Here is a 27,333-nt window from a genome sequence, read left to right as displayed (position 1 = left end):
ATATCAAAGTCGGATTAATACTACTTCGTTGGAAAAACTAAACAGTATAATCGGTGTCAAAAATAATATCCGATAATATATATAACATATATAATTTTTATATATTGGCTAGTGGATATAGTTATTTTCATGTTTTGTGTCGATATAAGCTCGGACATGAAATTATTTTGGCTTTTTAAAATCCTTTTTCTTTTGAAATAATTGTTTTGTCATATATTTTAGTCGGTTGTTCATTCCAACTTAAAGTCTTTAAATAAAGATATTATTTCATTCACAAAACTTTAATTTTTAAGTAAAATGCATATTTTAACCAAATTTACTTTCAAATATCCTTTCTAACCTCAAATTCAAATAAAAAGATTTTTAAATTTTAACCAAATGCATGTCCAAATTAAAACGCCTAACTAGTTTAGGAAAATAAATTTTAAAGAGACTTATAAAAATTAAATACGTTTTACTTTAATGAGAAAAATGTCATGATTAGCTTACTGAAAAAATGCCACGTCATCCCTCGTACTCCCCACTCTACCTGAAAATGGAATATATGGCAAGAAGCAGTAAAAATCTCTGTCACTCTGCAAATACTCCTCTTACCACTAACGTACAACGTACGTTTCCGCCGGAGATTCTAACATTCTTTCCCGCCGTCAATGGCGAATCCCGGTCAACGGGAAGGGTACAACTTGGAGTACAGAGATAAGGTTGATGACTCATGGTATAGTGTACGACTCGTGTTGAAAGGCCAAACGTTGAAGTCGAAGTACGAGGGATATCAGGTGGAAGTCGACACGATTTTCGACGCCGGAGAATTTAAGTCGAAGGAGGAAGTCGATGAACTAGTCGGGAGGTTCCGGTGTGTGTCGCCGCAGCTGCAGGATAGTGAATGTTGTACTCTCAAGGAAGGTATGATTGTCTCTGTTGCCTGTGATGCTTTCGGTGAGGATGACATGCTGTTCTACGACGCTGTTATTGAAGCGGTGAGTTATGCACCTCAGTACTTGCTTATTTCCTCTGTATAATTTCCTCTGTTTTATGTTAGTTTAAGATAAGTTTGTATCTCCAGTGCGCGAAATCTATGGCGACAATCCTTTTTTTTATTTTTATTTTTATTTTTATTTTTATTTTTTTTTAGCATTTTTTCCGTGAAAAGTTTGCCGATCTTTCTGTCCAAATGGAGCTGCGTAATATCTATTTTATGTGAAGATATGAACTCACTTTACGATTTAGTCCAATAAAAATTTTCTTTGCTTAAAATGAAATTCAAAATCTGTTAGCAAAAGCCAAAAGCCTTGCTATTACTTTACGTAATATGCTTTTACCCGAAGTTCTTTAGCCTTTCAGAGATCTATATCGTCAGTAGAAAAATATAAAGAAGTTCTAATTCCTCCATTTCATTTTATTTGAACCTTCTCGGAGAGCGATGATCAAATGGACTAATTTTCGGGGTGAATTCGAACCTAGATTATTTAAGTTTTTTGAAATAAACTTTAGATATTTAGAAACTAAATTAAAAAAAATACGCTTGAAATAGTAAAAGATTAATTCTTTTTGAAACAGATCTGAAATGTTGAAATACTCGGGATGAACCTCATAGTGAAGCTCGTGTGAGGTGAAATGTGCTTCTCCAATGAAGAACTCCACTTTAAAGAGAGAACAAATTTCATTCATTATCATAATTCAGAAACTTGTAGAGTATTAGAGAGCTGCTATATTTCAAAGAGTTACTGTTGAGAAACAATTGAATGATCCTCTTTCTAAGTGACAATTCTGAGGCTATTCTCTTGGAATAATCTTGGGTTAATTAGAGTATTCACTCTTATTTGTACTCTCTATTGCACATCTTCTGGTAAAGTAAATTTGCTCCTCCCTAATTGACTAAAATCATTGAAATACTGTGTCTTCGTTACTCTCTGTTACTGCATTTAACAACTTATGCTCTCAAATTCCTCAGTTTTCTGACCTCCATATAACACTGGAGAAATTCAAATTCGAGCTAAGCGGACTACAAGTGTTCCAAATTTCTCTATGGTTGTGTTTCTATTTCATTATAACAACTTAATAAGAGATCATATCTTGAGGCATATCCTTTTCATTCTTCTGTATTTAGATTCAATGGTGTGTTCATTCCTTTTTTATCAATAAATGAAAGCTTAAATTTTCTTTACTTACTTGAACTTTGAAAATAATTAAGAAAGCAGAAAGTCTAAGTATATATGTTATTTGACAAGTGATAGCGGAAACCACTGAATTGCTTCAAATTTGACTCTACCTCTCTTTGGTAGATACACAATGTGGACCATTCATTTCCCAATGGAGAGGAGGAGTGTTTATGCACCTTCATAATATCTTGGCTTCACGGTCCAAAGGAAGGATGCTTAACCGCTACCAGAATTGAAGGCATGTGTACCATAAAAGGTGTTGCTCAAGTTGATCCTAAAATAGCTTCCTTCTTGAAACTGGTGAACCAGAATCTTGGAAAATCCTCTTCCATGTTAACTTCTGCTTCGAAGAATGACAGTCCAGCATCTAAAGTATCATTTTGTGAAAGAACAGGCAGTAATTTGTCTATTAATTCATCCTTTGAGGCAAGTTTTACTGAATAATGTTCATAAATTGAGGTTGGGATGCGCACACCTAAGACATTAACTGCTTCCTTGTTCCATAGGGAATTAATAGTGCCAAGAGTATCGTTGGTGTGACATCAGGAGGTATGTTCTGAAACTCCATCACCTGTTATGATGCAATACTTTCACCTTTTCTTAATTTCTTCCTTATGAGCTGCAGCAACAGACAGTAAGTATAGCAGGGATTGGGAACAAGACAAAGATCTTGGAAGGCTATACCCAAGTTCCCATCTCATGCTTATTGAAAACTTGGAGAGAAACTTATTACCATCATCATTCAGGGATTTTATACATGAAAATACTTCTGTTTCATCAGAAGTATACATTTTACCAAGTCTATCTATGCCATATGCGAGAAGTATTATTGTGGTTGATTGTGAAGCGAAGCTTCAGCAGATACACCAGTTTTTGGAGAATCCGGCCCACCTTGTTGTGTCCTCAACTGGAAGGTATGCCCCATGCATTCAATTTCTTCATTGTTAATTTGTTATAGCTGACTATAATAAATGCTAACATGTCTATAAATGCATAGGAGCTATAGGTTCAGGTTGTATTGTCCCGTTTCACAATACTGATTCCATGAAGCAGTTAAGCAATTTTTGGCACTATTTGCTTTTCTTTATTTCTCAGTCTCTAAAATTGGTTTACTCCAATCCCCTGATATCTACATGGTAATGAAGCATTACGCCGTGTCGGGTGCCACTTTGGTCTCTAATGCTTTTATAAGCTAGTTCTTAGCGATTTAGGTGTTTAGGATCTCCAAGTAATCCTCTCCAAATTAAATTTGTGTCATAATTGTAGACCCTGTTGCCATTAATGCATACAATCAAGATTTTCATGCTCGTGCATCCATCTTCTAGACTGTCAGGGAGTCGCGTGTTTTTCGTTTGTCTTTCACAGGCCATTGGTTATAACTGAAAGAGATTCAAGGCAGGACATAATTAAGATGTGGTCTTGGAGCTTGGGCTACGGACCTCAGGTAAGACGTTACAACTTTATAGGTTACATGAAATCAGGCCGTAAGGCAAAAAAGGATCCACCTTTCCTGGATGTGCAGCATTTCATAAATGAGTTGAGAAACATACAAAATGTGATACAGGTTAAAAGATGTCCTTATATGAGGTACTTTGATAAAGTAGAAAAAGTTCCAGTATAAATAGATACCTGCTACTTGTCAAAAAAGAAGAAAAAAAGGGAACCTGGATGCTCCAATTATCACTTGTCAAACTCAATTACATTAAACAACAGGAAAATATAAAGGTAAGAATGTAGAAATATAGGTCATGATTGTGTGGAAGTTATGTTATTTAGGCGTATTAGAGACAACGCCGGCTGAAGGGTAAAGCAACCCAAGCAGGGGGCTTCAGGCCCCCAAATTCTGGGGGCGCCATTTTCAATTGACAATATTTTATAAATTAATTTTTTATATAAAAAATTGATTATCTTAAAGTTAAAATAAAATAAAAAACTTACAAACAGGAAAAGAAAATTTTAATTGGTTATGATATTGACCCTTGAGTTTGAATAATCTGAAGCATACACAAATATTTTTAATTTTTTGTTTAGTGGGTAAAAACTGAGATTACTAGTTGATAAAAATCTGAAAAAAATATTTACTTAGCCTTGATTAAAACATAATAGCCACTCTGTGATAGTTTAGGCTTATTTTTTAAATTATATAGCATTAAAGAAAATATTACAAGTAGAAGATAAAACTCTAATCGACATACTTGATAAGATAACAAGACTTGATTTTTTTCAATGTTATTCCTTATAGAATAAAATATACTATAACAATTGCATCGGGGAAAGACGTTTTTTCAAATTAAAATTGATAAAATCTTGTATAGGATCAACAATGTCTCGCGAGAAGCTAACTGGATTAGATGAGCAGTATTATCAGTTGAAAAAAGAATTATTAGGATAACTCGATCATAAGAAAATTATTAATAATTTTGCATCTAAAAAAGTTAGAAAAATGTACTTCAAATAAAAATATCTAATTTTTTTTAAAAAAAAATAAAAATTAAGGCCTCTCATTAAATTTTGCTTTAGGCCACCAACAATGTTGAGCCACCCCTATTTAGAGAAAAGGTTCACTATCGGAATCAAACTCTTTTTCATCAGTAGTAGTTGGATGAAATGAAGAAGAGCAAAGTCACACCGACCCTGACCTTGTTGGAGTAATCGCCAACCCCTAAATCAAATTCACGCACGGACAAGCTTAATACATTGGTCCATGCACATCCGTACCTGCAGCATCTCCATAGATTTTTTATATGGGAGAGCGTTTTTTTGAAATTTGAACTTGGACAAGTCATATACTTCTGATTTCTCGTAGCGAATAGATGTCCTATAGCAGTTTGTCCAGGTTGATTTTCCCAACCTCACCTTAGTTCCCTGTCTTTATGTAGGATATGCATCTAGGATCAATAAGTACGGACAAAGATCTGATGGTGGTACATTCAGGAACAGAAACATACAAAAGAGCAAAGCAATTAAAAGATTTGTTTCTAGAGTTCACGACTCATCTAAAGCAACTTTATCAGAAGTTCTCTGTGGAAGAGATGATGATTTTGCAGACACAGCAACAGTTCAACCAGTCTTTTATTCATAGAGCTATGTGTGAGCCCTAGTATGTAGTGGTATATTGCTCGTGTATATTTTGGCCATTGCAACACGTACGTTCTTGACAGAGAAGTTGTTGTTTTTCTATAACATTAGAAGATTTAGGCTTTATATATTTTATATTTGTCAAAGTTGGAGTTCACTTCTTGTTCACTGAGCCTCTAAGAAAATGCCTTTTAAGCGACCTTGTTATATCCGGTATTTTTTTTTTCAAATTTTCATTACACAGATCGAGCATGAAATTCTTAGAGTGATTTGCCACTATACTATGCTGAAATGGAGATTTGAGGAGAGATAGGAACCCTAACTAATGAGGGAGAAGAGAGAAGAGCGTGAAGATGAATGTAACCGTGGAAAAATGAATACTCTGTATCTCATTATTGTACAAGCTATGTATATATACAAGGCTTTACTAACTGCGATAACCACCTCACTAACCAATCACGTGTATCATTAACTAACTAACTAACACACCAATCTACTAGCACATAAATAGACTAAACTACCCATGTATTCAAGTTACATCTTTGATCTCAACACTCCCCCTCAAGCTAGGTGGTAGAAAGACATCAAGTACACCTAGCTTGGACATCAAATACTCGTGTTGCACTCGTGGTAGACCTTTGGTTAGAATGTCTGCTAAGTGCTCCTAGCTACATATTTTGTTTGTACCAAACCATCCTGTATCTTTTCCCTTATAAAGTGAAGGTCTATTTCAATATGTTTAGTTCATTCATGAAATACTAGATTGGCAACTATTTGAATTGTTGCTTTATGTCAGTGTAGATGTTCACAGGGAGACCAACTTCTATACCAATGTCTTTGAACAGACCAAGTATCCACACCAATTCAGCTATAGTTGATGCAATGCTTCTGTACTCAGATTCTACAGAGCTCCTAGAAATGGTGCTCTGTTTCTTTGACTTCGATGATATGAGAGAATCACCATACTTGATGAAGAAGCCTGTTACTAACTTCCTAGTGATAGTTGTTAGTCTGCATCACAATATGTAGTGATAGTGTTTCTCTGTTTGCTAGACAACAGTATGCCTTGACCTAGTTGGTTCTTAACATATCTAACCACTCTTTGAGCAGCTTCCAAATGTGCTCTTTTCGGCTTCTGCATAAATTGGTTTAGTGTCTAAATACTATATGTTATATCTGGCCTTGTGACAGTTAAGTAGAGTAGTTTCCCTAGTAACTTTTTATACTAGCTGAAGTCTGTTAACACTTCATCATCAATTGCATTAGAGCTGCTAGTATGTTCATCATACTCCTTAGTGGTCAGTTTGATGTTGGCTTCAATAGGTGTTGCTGCAGGTTTTGCTTCTCCCAGTCCAAGCCTAGAAATTAGCTTTAGAGTGTACTTCCTTTGGTGCATTAGAATGCCTTGTTGTGACCTAGCAAAATCAATTCCAAGAAAGTATTTAAGATCTCCTAGGTCTTTTTTTTCATTTTGAATGTCAGTTGCAACTTGGTCTTCATCTCTACTATTAATGTCAGTTTAGGCCTAGTGATTAGCATGTCATCAACATAAACCAAGATGATTATGATGTGTTCCCCTGACCCTTTGATGAATAGGGAGTGATCATGTTGGCTTTGCATGAAGCCAAACCTCATAAGTGTCTCAAACAACTTATCATTCCACTGTCTTGGTACATGTTTGAGCCCATATAGAGATTTCAAGAGTCTGCATGCTGGTCTTGTCTCCCTCTGACTCTGAAATCCCTGGGGTAAAGTCATGTATATCTCATCATGTGGGTCCCCTTGAAGAAAAGCATTGTACTCATCCATTTGATGAATGTGCCAATGTTCAGAGGCAGCAACAACTAGGATGGTTCTAACAGTAACCATCTTAACTACTGGATTTAATGTTTCTTGGTAGTCAATACCCTCATGTTGGATGTACCCTTTGGCCACCAGCCTGGCTTTGAACCTTTCCACCTCTCCTGTAGCTTTGTACTTCACCTTATAGATCCACTTACATCTAATAGGCACGTTGCCTTCAGGTAAGGACACCACATCCCAGGTGTGATTGGATTCTAATGCAGCAATTTCAGCTTGCATAGCTTCAACCCACCTAGGATCTTGAACAGCTTGCTCAAAAGAAGTAGTCTCCTAGATTGCAGAGAATGCTGTCAAATAGGCCTGATACTTGGGAGAAATTCCATCACAGGACACATAGTTAACAATGGAATAGGGACCAGACTTTTGTCCAGGTTGTGATACAAAGTCATTCATCCATATAGGAGCCTGCCTTGTCCTCAAAGATCTCCTCAGACCAGTAGAGTTCTGAGTAGAAGGAGGAAGTGTAGAAGGCATCACATCTTCTACTAACTAGTGCAAAGGAGAAGAGTCAGTAGACTCATGCCTAGCAGGAACATAAGGAAGTGAAGGCTGCTCTTCACTAGAAGTCTAGAACTGGACAAGTCGGGAGGCAAGATAATAAGAGGTATTGTGGATGTGATATCTTTGAAGGGAAATATATCTTCCCTGAAGTTGACATCCATGTTGATAAAAAAAATAATGAGAAGAGAGATCCAGCAGAATGTAGGCCTTCTGAGTATCAGAGAAGCCCATGAGAACAACTGGCTTAGCTCTGGGCATAAGTTTATATGTTTTATGAACTTGCTTGGCATAGCACAAGCAACCAAGAATTCTTAAGTGACCCAGGTTAGGTGCCCTACCATACAACATTTCAAAGGGAGAAAGACCATGAAAATAGAAGATGGCATCCTATTTATGATGTACAATGTTGCAAGCACACAATGCCCCCAATACTTGATGGCAATATTAGCTTGAAACCTTAAATCTCGTGTGACTCTCTAGGATGTGCATGTGTTTTCTCTCAGCAACTCCATTTTGCTAAGGAGTATAAGCACATATACTTTAATGAATAATACCATACTTCTGAAACAATATGGTACAGTTAGAGTTAACAAACTCAGAGCCATTGCCTGACCCGACTACTTTCATAATTTTGTTAAACTGAATTTGAATGAACACAATAAGCTGAGTAAGAACCACACACACACATCAGATTTGAGCTTCAGTAGGAATAACCAAGTCATCGTAGTAAAGTCATTGACCTCTGTCAAAAAATACTTATTGCCATCAAAAGTTGCACAGTTATATAGACCCCAAAAACATCAAGATGTATTAGATCAAAGGCAGCAACAATCATAATACAACTAGAAGCGAATGGCAACCTAGTTTGCCTAGCACAAGGGTGATAACTAGGGATTCTAGTTCATTTTACACTCTTTTTTACTTGAGTTTTGATTAAAAATGTATACAAATAGTTCCAAAGGCTTACATGTTGTACTTGTTTGCAGGATTTGGTCAAAAAAGTGACAAGTAGTCAAAATCAGCTCAAAAAGGAGTGAAAGATGCACAAGTACAAAAAACAAGTCAAGGCAGTGTTGCAACATAAAATCAGTTGCAGCCGCAACAGACCCACCGCGGTCGCAGACCATTTAGTGCGGTCCCCAGTGTAGGAGTTCAGAGAGGTGCACTTTTGGAGCTTCAAGAAGTGCGATCCGCGGAGGATTTCTCGCGGCCGCAATCCATTTTATGCGGTCCGTGGAGAGGGGTTTCAGAGAGTTGGGAGTTTGGATGATTGAAGCCAGCGCAGTTCGCATAGCATTTTGTGCGGACTGCAGTGAAGCCACCGCGGCCGCAGAGCATTTTATGTGACCCGCGGTGGCCAGATTCAGAGAGTGATAAGTCAAGCCAAAAAGCCTCATCGCGGCCGCGGTGCATTTTCCGCGGTCCGCAATACCTCCATCAGGGGTATTTTTGTCTAGAAAATTTGGCTTAGTATAAATACTTTCTTTTCACATTTTTAGTGTATCTTTTTTAATCTGTTAGAGTCCATAGCACGTGAACGGCTGCTTTGTTCCATTTTGAGTAATTTGTAGTTAGATTAACATTGAATCTTCAATCTCTTAGTTTGTAATCATAATTTATGGGTTATTCTTCATCTAATTTTTTATTTTCTTTCATTATTATGAGTATCTAGATCCATTAGCTAGGGTTGTGGCTCAACCCTAGTGTCGGTATTTGATGGATTTTTTGAATTAAGGCTTAGATGTTTATGGATAATTGATATTTGGACTGATTTGTATTTTTCATGTTGAATTAGTGATTGTAAACAATTTGTACCTATTTGACTTGGGTTCTTCTTGAGAAAGAGAGCTTGAGTCTAGAAAAAAATCAGTCCAACAAGGAATTGGGGTGTATTCAAGAGATTGATAGCCCTAATTAAAGGGTTAAACCTAGAGATTGTAATACCCGACTTGAGCATATATTGCTTGCACAATTTTGACACCCAATTGGTCTTGAGAAAGTCAATTAGGAAAAGTTCACTCAAGCTACCGAGAGGTATAGAGTGAGTAGTTTCGTGCATTGGCTATATCGCAGTACCCAACATAATACATTTGCTTTAGGCTTTAGAACCCGTCAAGTATCCACCTAGGAGAAAGTCAGTTCCCTAGTGCCTCTTTAACTATTTAGAAAACCTTACAAGCAATCACTCTTCGTTTAATTTAGCATACTATTAGCATAAAAATTAGAAGTAACAAAACAAACAAATATAACTGGAAGTGTAATTAAGAGTACTACGCACAACTAGTTTAAATAGGAATCCAATTCCCAATTCTAGCTCCATGTGGATTCGATCCCTACCATCTCGGCTAAAAGCTGCATCGACCGCTCTCGCCACTTTTTAGTGGTGTAGGGTTGGCACAGATCACTTTTTGGAGTCGTTGCCGGGGAGCTAACGGTTTTGGCTATCTATCTAAATAGTTTTGTGTATTATTTTTCTTTCCTTCTATGTTACTAATTTGTGTGTGTCGCAAACTCAGGTACAAAATGGCGGCAAACAACGCACCTCTTGAAGACCTTCCACCGGGGGAGAAGATAGATGACAATATTGATGATGAGGTTCCTATAGTACCTCAAGGACAAAGGAGAGGCTGTCATGCCAATGATAATATTCCAGACCCTCCCCCGCCACCTCTAAGAGAAAGAAGTTAATGACTCAAAAAGTCAAGAGAATGTGTGCCAAAATGAAGTAAATGAAGTGTTTAAGGGAAGATGGAACCTACTTAGACCAAATATTTTCTATCCTTAACCAATAGCCTTCAATATATCTCCACAAAAATCCTATATGATCTTGAATTGAATGAAGCTTACATTAGTGGTGACTCACATAAGGGGCAAGCTTATGGTACTTAGAGCCAGACTTATGATCTTTCTTTGAGAGAGATGAGTGTGTTTTCCAAAATCCTTGTTCTGAGTGCTACAACCTAAAAAGTGAGGTGTGCTTATGAAGAGTTGAGAAGTATGAGTTTGGATTCCACAATGACTAAAGTAGTAGAAAGAGTTTCCTTGATGAGTTGAGTCAACTCTTGATGCTCTTGTGTCGCACTAAATCCATGGTGCTTAAAAGGTTGAATGTTGTTAATGATTCATTTGAATTGAGGGCAATTGTTAGTCCCAATTGATGCTAGATGAGGTCACTTTAGGTCAGCTGAATTTTCTTGGATTTATTTTTAAGGAGGTGGGACTTATTTTGTTTGCTTGAGGACAAGCAAAAGCTTAAGTTTGGGGTAGTTGATAACTAGGGATTCTAGTTCATTTTACAATCCTTTTTACTTGAGTTTTGATTAAAAATGTATACAAATAGTCCCAAAGGCTTACATGTTGTACTTGTTTGCAGGGTTTGGTCAAAAAAGTGACAAGTAGTCAAAACCAGCTCAAAAAGGAGTGAAACATGCAAAGTACTAAGAACAAGTTAAGGCACTGCTGCAGCATAAAATCAACTGCAACTGAAAAAGACCTACCGCGGCCGCAGACCATTTAGTGCGGTCCGTAGTAGAGGAGTTCAGAGAGGAGCACTTTTGGAGCTTCATGAAGTGCGGTCCGCGGAGGATTTCTCGCGGCCGCAAAAGCCTCTTCGCGGCCGCAATCCATTTTATGCGGTGTGCGGAGAGGGGTTCAGAGAGTTGGGAGTTTGAACGATTGAAGTCAGCGCAGTCCGCGGAGCATTTTGTGCGGACCGAAGTGAAGCCACCGCGGAGCATTTTATGCGGCCTGCAGTGGACAGATTCAGAGAGTGAGAAGTCAAGCCAAAAAGCCTCATCGCGGCCGCGGTGCATTTTCCGCGGTCCGCAATACTTCCATCAGGGGTATTTTTGTCCAAAAAATTCAGCCTAGTATATTTACTTTCTTTTCACATTTTTAGGGTATCTTTTATAATCTGTTAGAGTCCAGAGCACGTGAACGGCTGTTTTGTTTCATTTTGAGTAATTTGTAGTTAGATTAACACTGAATCTTCAATCTCTTAGTTTGTAATCATAATTTATGGGTTATTCTTCATCTAATTTTTTGTTTTCTTCCATTATTATGAGTAGCTAGATCCATTAGCTAGAGTTGTAGCTCAACCCTAGTGTGGGTATTTGATAGGTCTTTTGATTTAAGGTTTAGATGTTTATGGGTAATTGATATTTGGACTGATTTGTATTTTTCATGTTGAATTAGTGATTGAAAACATTAATTTTGCCTATTTGACTTGGGTTCTTCTTGAGAAAGAGAGCTTGAGTCTAGGAAAATTAGCCCAACAAGGAATTGGGTTGTTTCAAGAGATTGATAGCCTCAATTAAAGGGTTAAACCTAGAGATAGTAATACCTGACTTGAGCCTATATTGCTTGCACAATTTTGACACCCAATTAGTCTTGAGAAAGTCAATTAGGGCAAAGTCACTCAAGCTACCGATAGGTATAGAGTGAGTAGTTCCGTGCATTGGCTATATCGAATCCCCAACATAACACCTTTGCGTTAGGCTTTAGAACCCGTCAAGTATCCACCTAGGAGAAAGTCACTTCCTTAGTGTCTCTTTAACTATTTAGAAAAACTTACAAGCAATCACTCTTAGTTTAATTTAGCATGCTATTTGATCACGCCCAACTCTAGTCCTAAAAAGGATAAGTGGTCGCTGCAAATATAATCCGGTCTAAAAATTTGGAGTCGAATCCCACAAAGAACTAATGCTTAGCTATATCTGTTTAATATCACTAAAAAGACACGTTTGAACAATTTTCTAAATTATAAAGATTGATATTTATATTTCTAACTAATTAACTAGCAAATACTAGTAAATGGTAAAATTATCAACTAACGAGACAAAGGGTTGGAGACTAAATTAAGGAGGTCTAGAGTTATGATTTCCCCAATTGTCGAAATCCTTCTAGCTATGTTCCCTACAATTTTTTCAATGTATTCTCTACTGATCGTGAGCACTTTAGGTGTCGTAATTCTCTCTCGAGCAACTACAATAATTTACTAGACATATTCTCTTGAACTACGCTAGTTGGTTTTATCTAACTGCTCATTATGACCACGTCAAGGCTTTGTTATTTCTAAACCTACCTTTAAACCCCCTGTATTGATTTCTCACATACGTTAGGAGTGACGTTATTCAACAATCACCTAAATATGTATCCTTTCTCAAATAACACATAATAAATAGGCACAGTCAATCGATGGCCATTCAATCAACAACAATAAATACGTAGTTTAACAAGTAGAGAAATCCAACGGCTCAATTATATAAAAACATAACAAGAATTTATCCTACAAAAGATATATCAAAACCCTAGATAACAATTTAGCTATTTATAATAGTTTGTAAAATTACAATACTAAAAATCATAACCAACAATGAAAAATAGGAAGAGGAAGGAAAAACTCGTTGAAGAATTCCCCGCCCTGCTCCTATTGTGTTCTTGACTCCTTAGGTCGAATCCTCGGTCTCCTTAGCCTCCTTAGGTCTAATTTTTATGTCAAAAGTGTGCCCCACCTTTAAAAATACCATTTTTCCATGTATATATACCAAGTAGGGTCGGGCCCAAATAATTATACCTTCTCCTACGTGAAAAAGGATAATATTTCACGTCTGGACTGCGGCGGCCACGGTCAACCGTGGTCAACCGTAGTATATGGCAGGTATACTGCCTCAGCCCGCCTCAGCTCCGCGGTCTCGGTTTCGACCGCACTTTTCACCCTTTTGTGTTTGGAATTTGAAAAAACATAAAACATAAAAGTTGTAGCCCTTGGAGTAAGCTTTCCATCCATATATTGCTTAGCCCAAATGTATTTCTAAGAAATAAGTTATGTGCATTTTACTAGACAGTACGCAATATGCCTAATCGAGTCTTTGTTTTGTTGCTTTATCATCCGTTGATCCCCGAATACGATTCCGGCTTAATTTCTTGGGCTTTTACTCAGACTTCAAAGTTACAAATCACTTGAATTCATTTTATAACATCTATATAGCTCGGAATCATTCCTACAAGGCATAAAACACACCGTTAGTGCAAAACACTAGCGATTAAAGCGCAAATTCAACTAAAGTGCAGTAAATTAGAGTGTAATAATCGACTAAAATACGCAATTATAGCCTATCATCAACACCCCACACTTAAACCATCACTCGTACTCGAGCAATCAAACTACACTTTATATAGACATGACCTTTTTAAATAATTTTCCTAACTCATCACACCAAGAATATTTAAAATAGACTAAGCACAAAAACGTAACATCTTCACCTCAAGATTTGACTCACAAGTACCACGCATTATTCACAACTTACCTACTTACTCTAACATAGAGGTCACTGACATTACCTTTCCTTCATGAATCAAGTTCCCTCACACAACAAAAGAGAGTAGTTCCACACAATAAATCCATGGTGCTTAAAATGTTGAATATTGTTAATGATTCATTTGAATTGAGGGCAATTGTTAGTCCCAATTGATGTTAGATGAGGTCACTTTAGGTCAGCTGAATTTTCTTGGATTTACTCTTAAGGAGGTGGGACTTATTTTGTTTGCTTGAGGACAAGCAAAAGCTTAAGTTTGGGGGAGTTGATAACAAGGGATTCTAGTTCATTTTACACTCCTTTTTACTTGAGTTTTGATTAAAAATATATACAAATAGTCCCAAAGGCTTACATTTTGTACTTGTTTGTAGGGTTTGGTCAAAAAAGTGACAAGTAGTCAAAACCAGCTCAAAAAGGAGTGAAACATATACAAGTACCAAGAACAAGTCAAGGCACTGCTGCAGCATAAAATCAACTGCAGCCGCAACAGACCCACCGCGGCCGCAGACTATTTAGTGCGATTGCGGTGGAGGAGTTTAGACAGGTGCACTTTTGGATCTTCAAGAAGTGCGGTCCGCGGAGGATTTCTCACGGCCGCAGTCCATTTTATGCGGCCCGTGGAGAGGGTTTTCAGAGAGTTGGGAGTTTGGACGATTGAAGCCAGCGCGGTCCGCGGAGCATTTTGTCGCGGTCCATAAGCCACCACGGCCGTGGTGCATTTTATGCGGCCCGCGGTGGCCAGATTCAGAGAGTGAGAAGTGAAGCCAAAAAGCCTCATCGCGGCCGCGGTGCGCAATACCTTTGTCAAGGGTATTTTTGTCCAAAAAATTCGGCCTAGTATAAATACTTTCTTTTCACATTTTTAGGGTATCTTTTGTAATCTGTTAGAGTCCAGAGCACGTGAACGGCTGTTTTGTTCCATTTTGAGTAATTTGTAGTTAGATTAACATTGAATCTTCAATCTCTTAGTTTGTAATCATAATTTATGGGTTATTCTTTATCTAATTTTCTATTTTCTTCCATTATTATGAGTAGCTAGACCCATTAGCTAGGGTTGTGGCTCAACCCTAGTGTGGGTATTTGATGGGTCTTTTGATTTAAGGCTTAGATGTTTATGGGTAGTTGATATTTGGACTGATTTGTATTTTCCATGTTGAATTAGTGATTGCAAACACTAATTTTTGCCTATTTGACTTGGGTTTTTCTTGAGAAAGAGAGCTTGAGTGTAGGAAAATCAGTCCAACAAGGAATTTTGGTGTATTCAAGAGATTGATAGCCCCAATTAAAGGGTTAAACCTAGAGATAGTAATATCCGACTTGAGTCTATATTGATTGCACAATTTTGACACCCAATTGGTCTTGAGAAAATCAATTAGTGCAAAATCACTCAAGCTACCGAGAGGTATAGAATGAGTAATTTCGTGCATTGGCTATATCACAAACCCCAACATAACACCTTTGCTTTAGGCTTTAGAACCCGTCAAGTATCCACCTAGGAGAAAGTCACTTCCCTAGTGCCTCTTTAACTATTCAGAAAACCTTACAAGCAATAACTTTTAGTTTAATTTAGCATACTATTAGCATAAAAATTAGAAGTAACAAAACAAGCAAATATGATTAGAAGTGTAATTAAGAGTACTACGCACTACTAGTTTAAATAGGAATCCAATTCCCAATTCTAGCTCCTTGTGGATTCGATCCCGACCATCTCGGCTAAAAGCTGCATCGACCGCTCTCGCCATTTTTTAGTGGTGTAGGGTTGGCACCGATCACTTTTTGGTGTCGTTGCCGGAGAGCTAATGGTTTTGGCTATCTATCTAAATAGTTTTGTGTATTGTTTTTCTTTTCTTCTGTGTTACTAATTTTGTGTGTGTCGCAAACTCAGGTACAAAATGGCGGCAAACAACACACCTCTTGGAGACCTTCCATCAGGGGAGGAGGTAGATTACAATATTGATGATGAGGTTCATATAGTACCTCAAGGACAAAGGAGAGGCCGCCAGGCCAATGATAATGTTCCAGACCCTCCCCCGCCACCTCCAAGAGTGGCTCCTCGAGTGCTTCCAAACCAAGGATATGCTAGTGCAATTGTCCCACCCCGGATCCGGGCAGGCAATTTTCAAATTACAAATGTGATGCTGACTTTGTTAGAGCAGCGAGGGTATTTTACAGGTGCTCCCCATCATAATGCTTACAAACATCTTAAAGGTTTCGTGGATACCTGTTGGGGGAGCAACCAAACAAATGTGTCAGAGGATGCACTTCGATTGAGATTATTCCCTTTCTCACTTAGAGGGAAGGCTTTGGACTGGCTTGAAAGTCTTCCCAACCGTTCCATCACTACTTGGGATGAGTTGACGGATAAATCCATTGCTAAGTTTCTCTCGCCGGAACATATGGCAGCATTGAGGGATGGGATCTTAGCTTTCAAGCAAGATCCCAATGAACCATTGCATGAGATATGGGAGAGATACCTAACCATGGTAAAGGAATGTCCCAACAATGATATGACTGAGGCAACGATACAACAGACATTCTGCCGGGGCATTAACACTACAAATCAGTGCATAGTGAACAAACTTGTCGGGGGTAATTTCATGAAGCTACCTTATGATGAGGCTTGTGACATTCTAGATGAGATGACTGACACGCCCTCCGCTTGGCAAAGTAGAGCCAATGTGCCACAAGGTGACCCCACGGTCATTCACTTGCACAAAGAGCTCCATGATCATGGGCAGGCAATAGCAGAGCTGACAACAATAATGAACCAGCTAGCAAAGGCACAGTTACAACAGGTTCAAATTCCATGACAGGTAAATGCTATGGAGGGTGTCAACATGTTAGTGAACAAAAGAAGACAAAGAGGGCAACAGAACCAAGGGAGTTCAGATCAATATGACAATAATAGTGGTGGATTCCAAGATGATGGTTATGATGGGCAGAATGAAGAAGTGCAATATGTGAATAATTATCAGGGCCAAAGGGCAATTCTTCCAACCAACAACAATGAAGACCCCAAGGCAATTGGGAAATCAACAACAAGGGAATAGTAATTAGGGGAACAATAACCAAAATGCAAACTGAGGCAACCGGAACAATAATTAGGGTAATTGGAATGGCAACAACAACAACTTGGGTGGGAAACAACAATCAGGGCGGTTGGATCAATGGCAACCAAGGAAATTGAGGGTAAGGCTTTCAAAGGCCCACAATGTATCAACAACCGAACAATCCACCCCCATTTCCATCCCAAGGTCCTAGTTCTTCCAACAATAAGATGGGGAGAATTGAAATGATGTTTAAACAAATGATGAAGAAGAATGTTGACTCTGATGCCCAGTTGGCATCTCACAATACTTCAATCAGAAACTTGGAGGTTCAATTAGGCCAAATCTCACAATCCTTGAATACTCGCCCTAAGGGAGTTCTACCTAGTGATACGGCAGTCAACCCGAAGGGTGGGAACAATTCCGGGCATATAATGGCGGTAACTACAAGAAGTGGACAAGGCGGTGATGTGAATGCCTCCACACAAAAAGAAATTTTGAGTGATGAAGTTGAGTTGCAAGAAGATGAGATCCCTTTAGTGGTTGAAAATGTGATTGATGAGAATGCAAATAAGGAAATGAGGATTAATATCCAAGATGCCGAGGTGAAAACTCAGAATGACGTGAACCCATCTAGGGAACACGTAATAGACATGCCGAAAACGGTTGTGCCTAAAGCCAAGGCTCCTTTGCTTAGGCCAACTCTACCTTAAGAAATTTATTGACATGTGCCTTTGGTGGAGGCTCTAGAGCAAATGTCGGGTTATGCTAAATTCATGAAGGACTTGGTGAAAAATAAAAGATCCATGGATTGTGAAACTATTAAGATGACCCACCAAGTTAGTACAATAGTGCACTTAATGGATCCGAAGCTAGAAGATCCCGGTGCTTTCACCATTCCTTGCACCATTGGGAGTGCAGACTTTACAAAAGCTCTATGTGATTTGGGGGAAAGTATCAACTTGATGCCCTACTCAGTTTTCAAGACTTTGGGTATTGGGCAACCGAGGCCGACTTCCATGAGATTGCAAATGGCGGATAGAACTATGAAGAGACCATTGGGTATAATTGATGATGTTCTTATCCGGGTGGACAAATTTATCTTGCCAACTGAATTTGTAACTTGGATTGTGAGGTAGATTATGAGGTTACGATCATATTGGGAAGACCTTTCCTTGCTACTGGAAAGGTCTTAGTTGATGTGGAAGCAGGGGAAATCACCTTCCGCGTGGGTATTGAGAAAGCGGTCTTTCATGTGTGCAAGTCAATGAAGCAGCCCAACAGTTCTGAAGTGTGCTCTTTTGTGGATCTTGTCACTGCACGTATAGTTGATGATACTACTGTAATGATCAATGTAGAGGCCCCTTTAGAGGCGGTATTGTTGAATCTTGATGTAAATGAGGATGAGGTCCTAGTGGAGTGTGTCAATGCTTTACATGGAATGGGCTATTACTTTTATGAACCTCGAAAACTCTCTTTGGATCTTGAGAATAGGATGACTCTACCAACAAAGCCCTCAATCGAGGAACCTTCGGTGTTTGAGTTGAAGTCGTTGCCTCCACACCTCAGGTATGAATTCGTAGGCCCTAGTTCAATTTTGCCAGTTATTCTCTCCTCTTGTCTTACTAACATACAGGTAGATGCCACATTGACGGTGCTCCAAAAGCGGAAGAAGGCAATTGGATAGACCTTATCTGATACTCGGGGGATAAGCCCCGCCTTTTGTATGCACAAGATTATTCTTGAAGATAATGCAAATACCTCCTTGGAAAATCAAAGGATATTGAACAAGGCAATGCAAGAAGTTATGAAAAAGGAGGTGATAAGTGGTTGGATGTCGGGGCTGTGTACCCCATCTCTGATAGCTCTTGGACTTCGCCGGTGCAATGTGTGCCGAAGAAAGGTGGTATGAACGTGGTTACCAATGTGCAAAATGAGTTGATTCCTATCAGGACTGTCACCGGGTAGAGAGTGTGCATGGATTACCGCAAGTTGAATAAAGTGACCCGCAAGGATCACATTCCATTACCTTTTCTTGATTAGATGTTAGATAGACTTGCTGGGAATGCCTTCTACTGTTTCTTAGATGGATATTCTAGGTACAACCAAATTTTGATTGCTCCGGAAGATTAGGAGAAGACCACCTTCACTTGTATATATGGCACCTTTGCCTTTTCTAGGATGCCACTTGGGTTGTATAATGCATCGGCTACTTTCCAGTGGTGTATGATGGCCATATTTACGGACATAGTGGAGGACATTTTGGAGGTGTTTATGGACGACTTCAGTGTTGTGGGTGACTCCTTTGATGAATATTTAAACAATCTTGATAGAGTGTTGTCTCATTGTGAATAAACCAATCTTGTGCTTAATTGGGAGAAATGTCACTTCATGATTGAGGAGGGCATAGTCATTGGCCATAAAATTTCAAAGCATGGTATAGAGGTGGACAAAGCAAAAATTGAAGTGATTTCAAGGATCCCTCTCCCTACTTCTGTCAAAGGAATTAGAAGTTTTCTTATGCATGTGGGGTTCTACCGGAGATTTATCAAAGACTTTTCAAAGGTAGTGAATCCCTTGTGCAAGTTATTGGAAAAAGATGCCAAGTTCTTGTTCAATGAGGGATGTATGCAAGCTTTTGAACTTCTCAAACACAAGTTGACCGCCACTCATATTATTACCGCACCCAATTAGAGCTTGCCTTTCGAGCTCATGTGTGACGCGGTGATGTTGCGGTTAGGGCGGTTTTGGGTCAAAGAGTGAATAAAATATTTCATCCGGTGTATTATGCGAGCAAGACAGTGAATGATGCTCAAGTGAACTACATGGGGACTGAGAAAGAGCTTTTGACTATTGTGTTCGCAATGGAGAAATTCTGGCCGTATCTCATGGGTGCCAAGGTCATAGTTCATACCGATCATGCCGCACTCTTGGTTATCTATCTAAATAGTTTTATGTATTGTTCTTCTTTCCTTCTCCGTTACTAAATTGTGTGTGTCACAACTTCAGGTACAAAATGGCAGCAAACTTAAACAACGCACCTCTTGGAGATCTTCCGTCGGGGGAGGAAGTAGATGACAATGTTGAAGATGAGGTCCCTATTGTGCCTCAAGGACAAAGGAGAGGACGCCAGGCCAATGATAATATTCCAGACCCTCCCCCGCCACCTCCAAGAGTGGCTCCTCGAGTGCTTCCAAACCAAGGCTATGCAAGTGCAATTGTCCCACCCCAGATTCGGGCGGGAAATTTTCAAATTACCAATGTGATGCTGACATTGCTAGAGCAGCGTGGTTATTTCACGAGCGCTGCCAATCAAAATGCTTACAAACATCTTAAGGGGTTCGTGGATACCTGTTGGGGGAGCAAGCAAACTAATGTGTCTAAGGATGAACTTCGATTGAGACTCTTCCCATTCTCACTTAGAGGGAAGGCATTATATTGGCTTGAGTGACTTCCCAACCATTCTATCACTACTTGGGATGAGTTGGCGGACAAGTTCATTGCAAAATTTTTCTCACCGGGGCATATGGCACCATTGAGAGATGAGATCTTAGCTTTCAAGTAGGAGCCCACTGAACCTTTGCATGAGATTTGGGAGCACTATAGAACAATGGTAAAGGAATGCCCCAACAATGATATGACTGAGGTGATGATCCAAAAGACTTTCTACCGGGGCATTAACACAACTAACCAATGCATAGTGAACCAACTTGCTGGAGGCAACTTCATGAAGCTGTCTTATGATGAGGCTTGTGACATTCTTGATGAGATGGCTGACACTTCTTCTGCTTGGCAAAGTAGAGCCAATGTCCCCCAGGGTGACCCTACAGTCACTCATTTGCAAAAGGAGTTACATGATCATGGGCAGGCTATAGCTGAGTTGACAACTACTATGAACCAACTAGCAAAGGCACAGTTGCAACAAGTTCAAAATCCTTGCCAAGTGAATGCTATGGAGGGTGCCAACATTCTAGTCAACAAAAGAAGACAAAGAGGTCAATAGAACCAAGGGAATTCGGAGCAATTTGATAATGATTGTGGTGGATTTCAAGATGATGGTTATGATAGACAGAATGAAGAGGTTCAATACGTGAATAATTATCAAGGCCAAAGGGGCAATTCTTCCAACCAACAATAATGGAAACCCCAAGGCAATTGGGGCAATCAACAACAAGGCAATGATAATTGGGGGAACAACAACCAAAACTCCAACTGGGGCAATCAGAACAATCAGGGTACTTGGAATGGGAACAACAACAACTGGGGTGGTAACAACAATCAAGGTGATTGTAATAATGGAAACCAAGGAAACCGGGGGCAAGGCTTTCAAAGGCCCCCAATGTACCAACAACCGAACAATCCGCCCTTATTTCCATCACAAGGTCCTAGTTTTTCCAACAATGACATGGGGAGAATTGAAAATGTTTGAACAGATGATAAAAAAGAGTGCGGATTCCGATGCTCAGTTGTCTACCCACAACACTTCCATTAGAAATTTGGAGGTTCAGTTAGGCCAAATCTCTCAGTCCTTGAATACTCGCCCTAAGGGTGCTCTACCAAGTGATATGGTAGTAAATCTGGAGGGTGGGAACAATCATGTTATGGCAGTAACTACAAGGAGTGGACGAGGCGGTGATGTGAATGCCTCCAAACAAAAGCAAAATTTGAGTGATGATATTGAATTGCAAGAAGATGAAGTTCCTTTAGTAGTTAAAAATGTGATTGATGATAATGTGAATGAAGAAGTGAGGATTGATATTCAAGATGCCGAGGTGGAAACTCAAAATGATATGAACTCGTCTAGGGAACACGTAATAGACATGCCGGAGTCGGTTGTACCTAAAGCCAAGACTCCTTTGCCAAGGTCACTCCACCTTATCCTCAAAGGCTCATGAAGCAGAAAAATGAGAATCAGTTTAAGAAATTTATTGACATGATGAAGAGCTTATCCATTAATGTGCCTTTGGTGGAGGCTCTAGAGCAAATGTCGGGTTATGCTAAATTCATGAAGGACTTGGTGAAAAATAAAAGATCCATGGATTGTGAAACTATTAAGATGACCCACCAAGTTAGTACAATAGTGCACTTAATGGATCCGAAGCTAGAAGATCCCGGTGCTTTCACCATTCCTTGCACCATTGGGAGTGCAGACTTTACAAAAGCTCTATGTGATTTGGGGGAAAGTATCAACTTGATGCCCTACTCAGTTTTCAAGACTTTGGGTATTGGGCAACCGAGGCCGACTTCCATGAGATTGCAAATGGCGGATAGAACTATGAAGAGACCATTGGGTATAATTGATGATGTTCTTATCCGGGTGGACAAATTTATCTTGCCAACTGAATTTGTAACTTGGATTGTGAGGTAGATTATAAGGTTACGATCATATTGGGAAGACCTTTCCTTGCTACTGGAAAGGTCTTAGTTGATGTGGAAGCAGGGGAAATCACCTTCCGCGTGGGTATTGAGAAAGCGGTCTTTCATGTGTGCAAGTCAATGAAGCAGCCCAACAGTTCTGAAGTGTGCTCTTTTGTGGATCTTGTCACTGCACGTATAGTTGATGATACTACTGTAATGATCAATGTAGAGGCCCCTTTAGAGGCGGTATTGTTGAATCTTGATGTAAATGAGGATGAGGTCCTAGTGGAGTGTGTCAATGCTTAACATGGAATGGGCTCTTACTCTTATGAGCCTCGAAAACTCTCTTTGGATCTTGAGAATAGGAAAACTCCACCAACAAAGCCCTCAATCGAGTAACCTCTAGTGTTAGAGTTGAAGTCGTTGCCTCCACACCTCAGGTATGAATTCTTAGGCCCTATTTCAACTTTGTCAGTTATTCTTTCCTCTTATCTTACTAATATGCAGGTAGATGCCACATTGGCGGTGCTCCAAAAGCGAAAGAAGGCAATTGGATGGAACTTAGCTGATATTTGGGGGATAAGATCCGCCTTTTGTATGCACAAGATTATTCTTGAAGATGATGCAAAGCCCTCCTTGGAACATCAAAGGAGGTTGAACGAGGCAATGCAAGAAGTTGTGAAAAAGGAGGTGATCAAGTGGTTAGATACGGGGGTTGTGTACCCCATCTCTGATAGCTCTTGGACTTCGCTGGTGCAATGCGTGCCGAAGAAGGGTGGTATAAATATGGTTACCAATGCGCAGAATGAGTTGATTCCTACCAGGTCACCGGGTGGAGGGTGTGCATGGATTACCGCAAGTTGAATAAAGTGACCCGCAAGGATCACTTTCCATTGCCTTTTCTTGATCAGATGCTAGACAGACTTGCTGGGCGTGCCTTCTACTATTTCTTGGATGGGTATTCTAGGTACAACCAAATTTTGATTGCTCTGGAAGATCAGGAGAAGACCACCTTCACTTGTCCATATGACACATTTGCCTTTTCTAGGATGTCATTTGGGTTGTGTAATGCACCGACTACTTTCAGCGGTGTATGTTGGCCATATTTACTGATATGGTAGAGGACATTTTGGAGGTGTTTATGGACGACTTCAGTGTTGTGGGTGACTCCTTTGATGAATGTTTGAACAATCTTGATAGAGTGTTGACCCATTGTGAAGAAACCAACCTTGTACTTAATTGGGAGAAATGTCATTTCATGGTTAAGGAGGGCATAGTCCTTGGCCATAAAATTTCAAAGCATGGTATAGAGGTTGACAAAGCAAAAATTGAAGTGATTTCAAGGTTCCCTCCCCTACTTCTATCAAGGGAATTAGAAGTTTTCTTAGGCATGCGGGGTTCTACCGGAGATTTATCAAAGACTTTTCGAAGGTAGTGAATCTCTTGTGCAAGTTATTGGAAAAAGATGCCAAGTTCGTATTCAATGAAGGATGTATGCAAGCTTTTGAACTTCTCAAGCACAAGTTGACCACCACTCCTATTATTACCGCACCCAATTGGAGCTTGCCTTTCGAGCTCATGTGTGACGCGAGTGATGTTGCGGTTGGGGCGGTTTTGGGTCAAAGAGTGAATAAAATGTTTCATCCGGTGTATTATGCGAGCAAGACAATGAATGATGCTCAAGTGAACTACACGGTGACTGAGAAAGAGCTTTTGGCTATTGTGTTCGCAATGGAGAAATTTCGGTCGTATCTCATGGGTGCCAAGGTCATAGTTATGAGCATGTGATTTCTGCCCTATACGAAACACTCCTATAAAATCCCAAGGAAATAGATTTTCTGTTAATTATTTGCCATTGTAGGAATTTTTGTAGAATTTTCTTAATTATTTGGATTTTTGCGCATATTTAATTTTTATTTAAATCATGAAAAAATACCAAAAATATCATGCATGGCATTTAGGATTTGTTTTTATACTTTTAGAATTAATCAGTAATTATTTGTTTTATAGAAATTTGAAAATCACAAAAATAGCTCATTTTTTATAATTTGTTTAATTTCATAATTTTAGATTATTTAGGATTTTTAATTAAAATAAAAGAGGAAACAAATTAGAAATAAAAGAAAGAATTGAAGAATGAGGTTTTTTTTTTGAAATTGAACCATTTTTACACCTAAATTCGGTCGTAGATCCAATCCCTAATAACCCACGACCCAAGCCCAAAATTAAATCCACCCAGTCCACCCCCCATCAAAATAAAACGACGTCATTTGCTAGCCTTTAATCTCAGTCGTTGATCTCCCTTGATCCAACGACTGAGAACTAACCCTCCCCTCCCCCCTTTATAACTGTCCGAACGGACCCCCTAAATCCCATTACCCTCTCACTCCATCTCTTTGCTCTCACAGTGCTTAACCCTAGCCGCCCCCAAACACCAAACCTCACCGGTCGGCGGCGCCGTTCCAAACACCTTCATTTCTTAACCAGGCGACCACCATAATCCCACCGTCCTATATCCATCACCAATTGCTCCAAAACCCATACCAATTTGCTCAATTTTGGAGCTAGATTCTAAAAAAAAGATCAACCCTAAACTGTCCTTTCTCTTTTGATTTTTGGGGGGTTTTCAGGCTCGATTGAGTCAAAAGTCATGCTAATCGATTGTTCTTGACAAGAACAATCGATTAGCGTTAGTTTGGGCTTATTTCGAGGCCACTGGATTACGGCCAAGTCAAACGCTAACCGGTCAAGCTTCAACAAATACCATCGCCCTTTGATCTACTCCGTTTGTTCAAGTTTTTTCGGCCAAAACTAGGTCATTTCTGCTTCTTCTCTACTTTTCTCTAGTCAACTATTTTTTTTTTATCATATAGGCATCATTCTTGTTTATTTTTGTTAGTTTGTTTGAATTTCAATAAAATACGTTACTTAGTTAATTATTGTTATTAAGAATAGTTCGATGCATTTTAGGATAATTAGATCGAGTTAATTTAAATTAAGGTTTGTTTTTCTTCAATTTGCTACTTCTGACTTGGGGCTGCATGGTTTAATCTTTCTTTTTCTGTCTTTAATTGTTAGTTTCAGTACTTGAACATAGGTTTTAATAATTTTCCTTTGAAACTCATGCTAATATTAGGTTTAAAGCTTTCCTCTGTGCTTGTTTTAGTTCTGTTAAATTAGGGTTAAATTGTTTCTTCTGTATTTGTTTCATTTTCGGATTCTGTTCATGTTAATTGATTTTAGTTTTAATTTAAAATTTATTTGTTTAATAGTCTATTCCTTTGATCGGTTCACGTGTGCTAACTATGGTTTTGGGATGTTGGTTTTAATTTGCCAACAAATAGGAACTTTAGGGACCTAACTGAACCAAAAGTTTAGGTAAAAAAATGAAATAAGCAGTTTTAAAAGGTTAAAACTGGACTTTTACATTAAAAAATATCAGAATATTCTAGAAAAAGTACCAGTAGTCCAAATTAGTTTCAAAAGATGCTGAAAATGGACAGCTTGACATTTTATCTTCTACAGAAATATTGTACTAGCTAGGGAATTTAGGGTAGAATATTCCCTAGATGTCATTCTTTGGGCACTCTATATAAAGATAACCTTCCTCACTCTCACGCAGATGGGGACACCTTTTTTAGCCTCAATTTCTACACAAAATCTCTGAAAACACAATCAGATTTTTAGAACCTTAAAGAGCATTTCAAAAAATTTTAGCTTTGTCTCATTGAGCAGGAGTTTTTGCATTTCCTTTTTCTGAATTCCACCTAAATCAGAACCCATTATCTTTCAAAGTTCTTGTGTTTCTTGATTTACAAAAATGGTTTGAATTGGAAGTTGCGATACTGCTGGGTTGTTTGGCTACTGTTTCATTTGATTTAGAATGAATGTTTCAATTGAAAAATCCTTTACACATCTTACAAATAAGAGTTAGTCCCTTTGTAAAAAAGGATACAACCATTTGGCCTTTGATCTCTACTGATTCCATGTGTTTTTTAATGAGGTTGCTCCTCCGCGTTTCAAAAGTGATGTATATTTCAATTTGGTCTTTTGGTATTAGATACATGTTAATTAGTTAGGGCCTATTGTATTATGTGTTTCTTTTAAAGCTCATGCAATTTGGCTTAAAGGTTCTATTGTGATTGCAATATTTGTTGTTAGCATTTAAAACTGGACCATTGAAAAACTGGGCCTGCTGATGGCCCAAGTCATGATTCCTAGCCAAATTGGACCCCGGTTACTCTACTTCCCTCTGGTCATGCACTTGGGCCCGATTTTGGGAGCCCATTTGATGACATCCCTACTTTCTTTTATGTCATTTGCTCAGTGTTATACTGGGCTGCTATTGGCCCAGTTTCTCTTGTCTAAATCGGTACGAACTTGTTTGACATTAAGCCCAAAATATTTGTAAGCAAGAACTCCTTTATTGCCTTAATTAAACAAGCCTTCTAAAATTGAGGTGTGTCATGTTTCCCTAGATAACCCATGGCCCTCATATAAATATTAACTTAGTATTAATACAAGCTCAAATAATCGTAGATTGCTTTAAGCGCGCAATTAAATTATTACAATTACCGGTATGATTCCCGTGACATGGTTGTGATAACTAATTTTAAATTAGATTAAAATAAGAGTATTTTTAGATTCCCTTTAAAATATATACCCCTTTTTCTTAAAACAATTTGAGGCGTGCCATGCTTAAAACCCATAATATATGGCCCTCACAAATTTAATTCAAGAGTTTAATACTTTTAAAAATTGAGGTGTGCCATCAATTAAACTTTCCATGGCCCTCATAAACGTTGTTATTAATTTGAACCTTCGTAGTTTCTTTAGGCGCTCTCTTTAAACAATTCATCATAGCAACGGATACGGTTCCCGTGATGTAGTTGTGATCTTTAAAATCCGGGTGCACATTTCATGTGACCCAATTTCAATTTCTCAACAATGTTAAATAGAACGTGTCGTGAACCGCGGGGTATATTTCATGTAGCGTGGTTCAAGATGTGT

General features: G+C 38.8%; 1 protein-coding gene across 3 annotated transcripts; it reads left to right on the top strand.

Annotated features, from left to right (window-relative positions):
• Positions 1 to 583: 583 nt before the first annotated feature.
• LOC107799891 (uncharacterized) lies at positions 584 to 9,153 on the top strand. Of its 3 annotated transcripts, none has more exons than XM_075223445.1 (6): positions 584 to 977; positions 2,283 to 2,585; positions 2,666 to 2,708; positions 2,791 to 3,073; positions 3,525 to 3,603; positions 5,039 to 5,761. In XM_075223445.1, exons 1-6 carry the CDS (start codon positions 651 to 653, stop codon positions 5,258 to 5,260), a joined length of 1,257 nt encoding a protein of 418 aa, XP_075079546.1. In that variant the 5' UTR covers positions 584 to 650; the 3' UTR covers positions 5,261 to 5,761. The 3 variants fall into 3 exon arrangements, with proteins under 3 accessions (XP_075079546.1, XP_016478507.2, XP_075079547.1); XM_016623021.2 differs by having other exon boundaries at positions 2,785 to 3,073; positions 5,039 to 5,748; XM_075223446.1 differs by lacking the exons at positions 3,525 to 3,603; positions 5,039 to 5,761 and adding an exon at positions 8,588 to 9,153 and having other exon boundaries at positions 2,785 to 3,073.
• The last annotated feature ends 18,180 nt before the right edge of the window (positions 9,154 to 27,333 follow it).

Source organism: Nicotiana tabacum, chromosome 10 (assembly GCF_000715075.1).
Source record: "Nicotiana tabacum cultivar K326 chromosome 10, ASM71507v2, whole genome shotgun sequence".
Lineage (NCBI taxonomy): Eukaryota > Viridiplantae > Streptophyta > Magnoliopsida > Solanales > Solanaceae > Nicotiana > Nicotiana tabacum.
This window is presented reverse-complemented; position numbering and strand designations above follow the sequence as displayed.

Coding starts and splice junctions, on each gene's coding strand:
- LOC107799891 (XM_016623021.2), top strand. CDS start 651: ATGGCGAATCCCGGTCAACGGGAAGGGTACAACTTGGAGTACAGAGAT. Junction 2,586..2,665: donor CTATTAATTCATCCTTTGAG/GCAAGTTTTACT, acceptor CTTGTTCCATAG/GGAATTAATAGTGCCAAGAG. Junction 2,709..2,784: donor CGTTGGTGTGACATCAGGAG/GTATGTTCTGAA, acceptor TATGAGCTGCAG/CAACAGACAGTAAGTATAGC.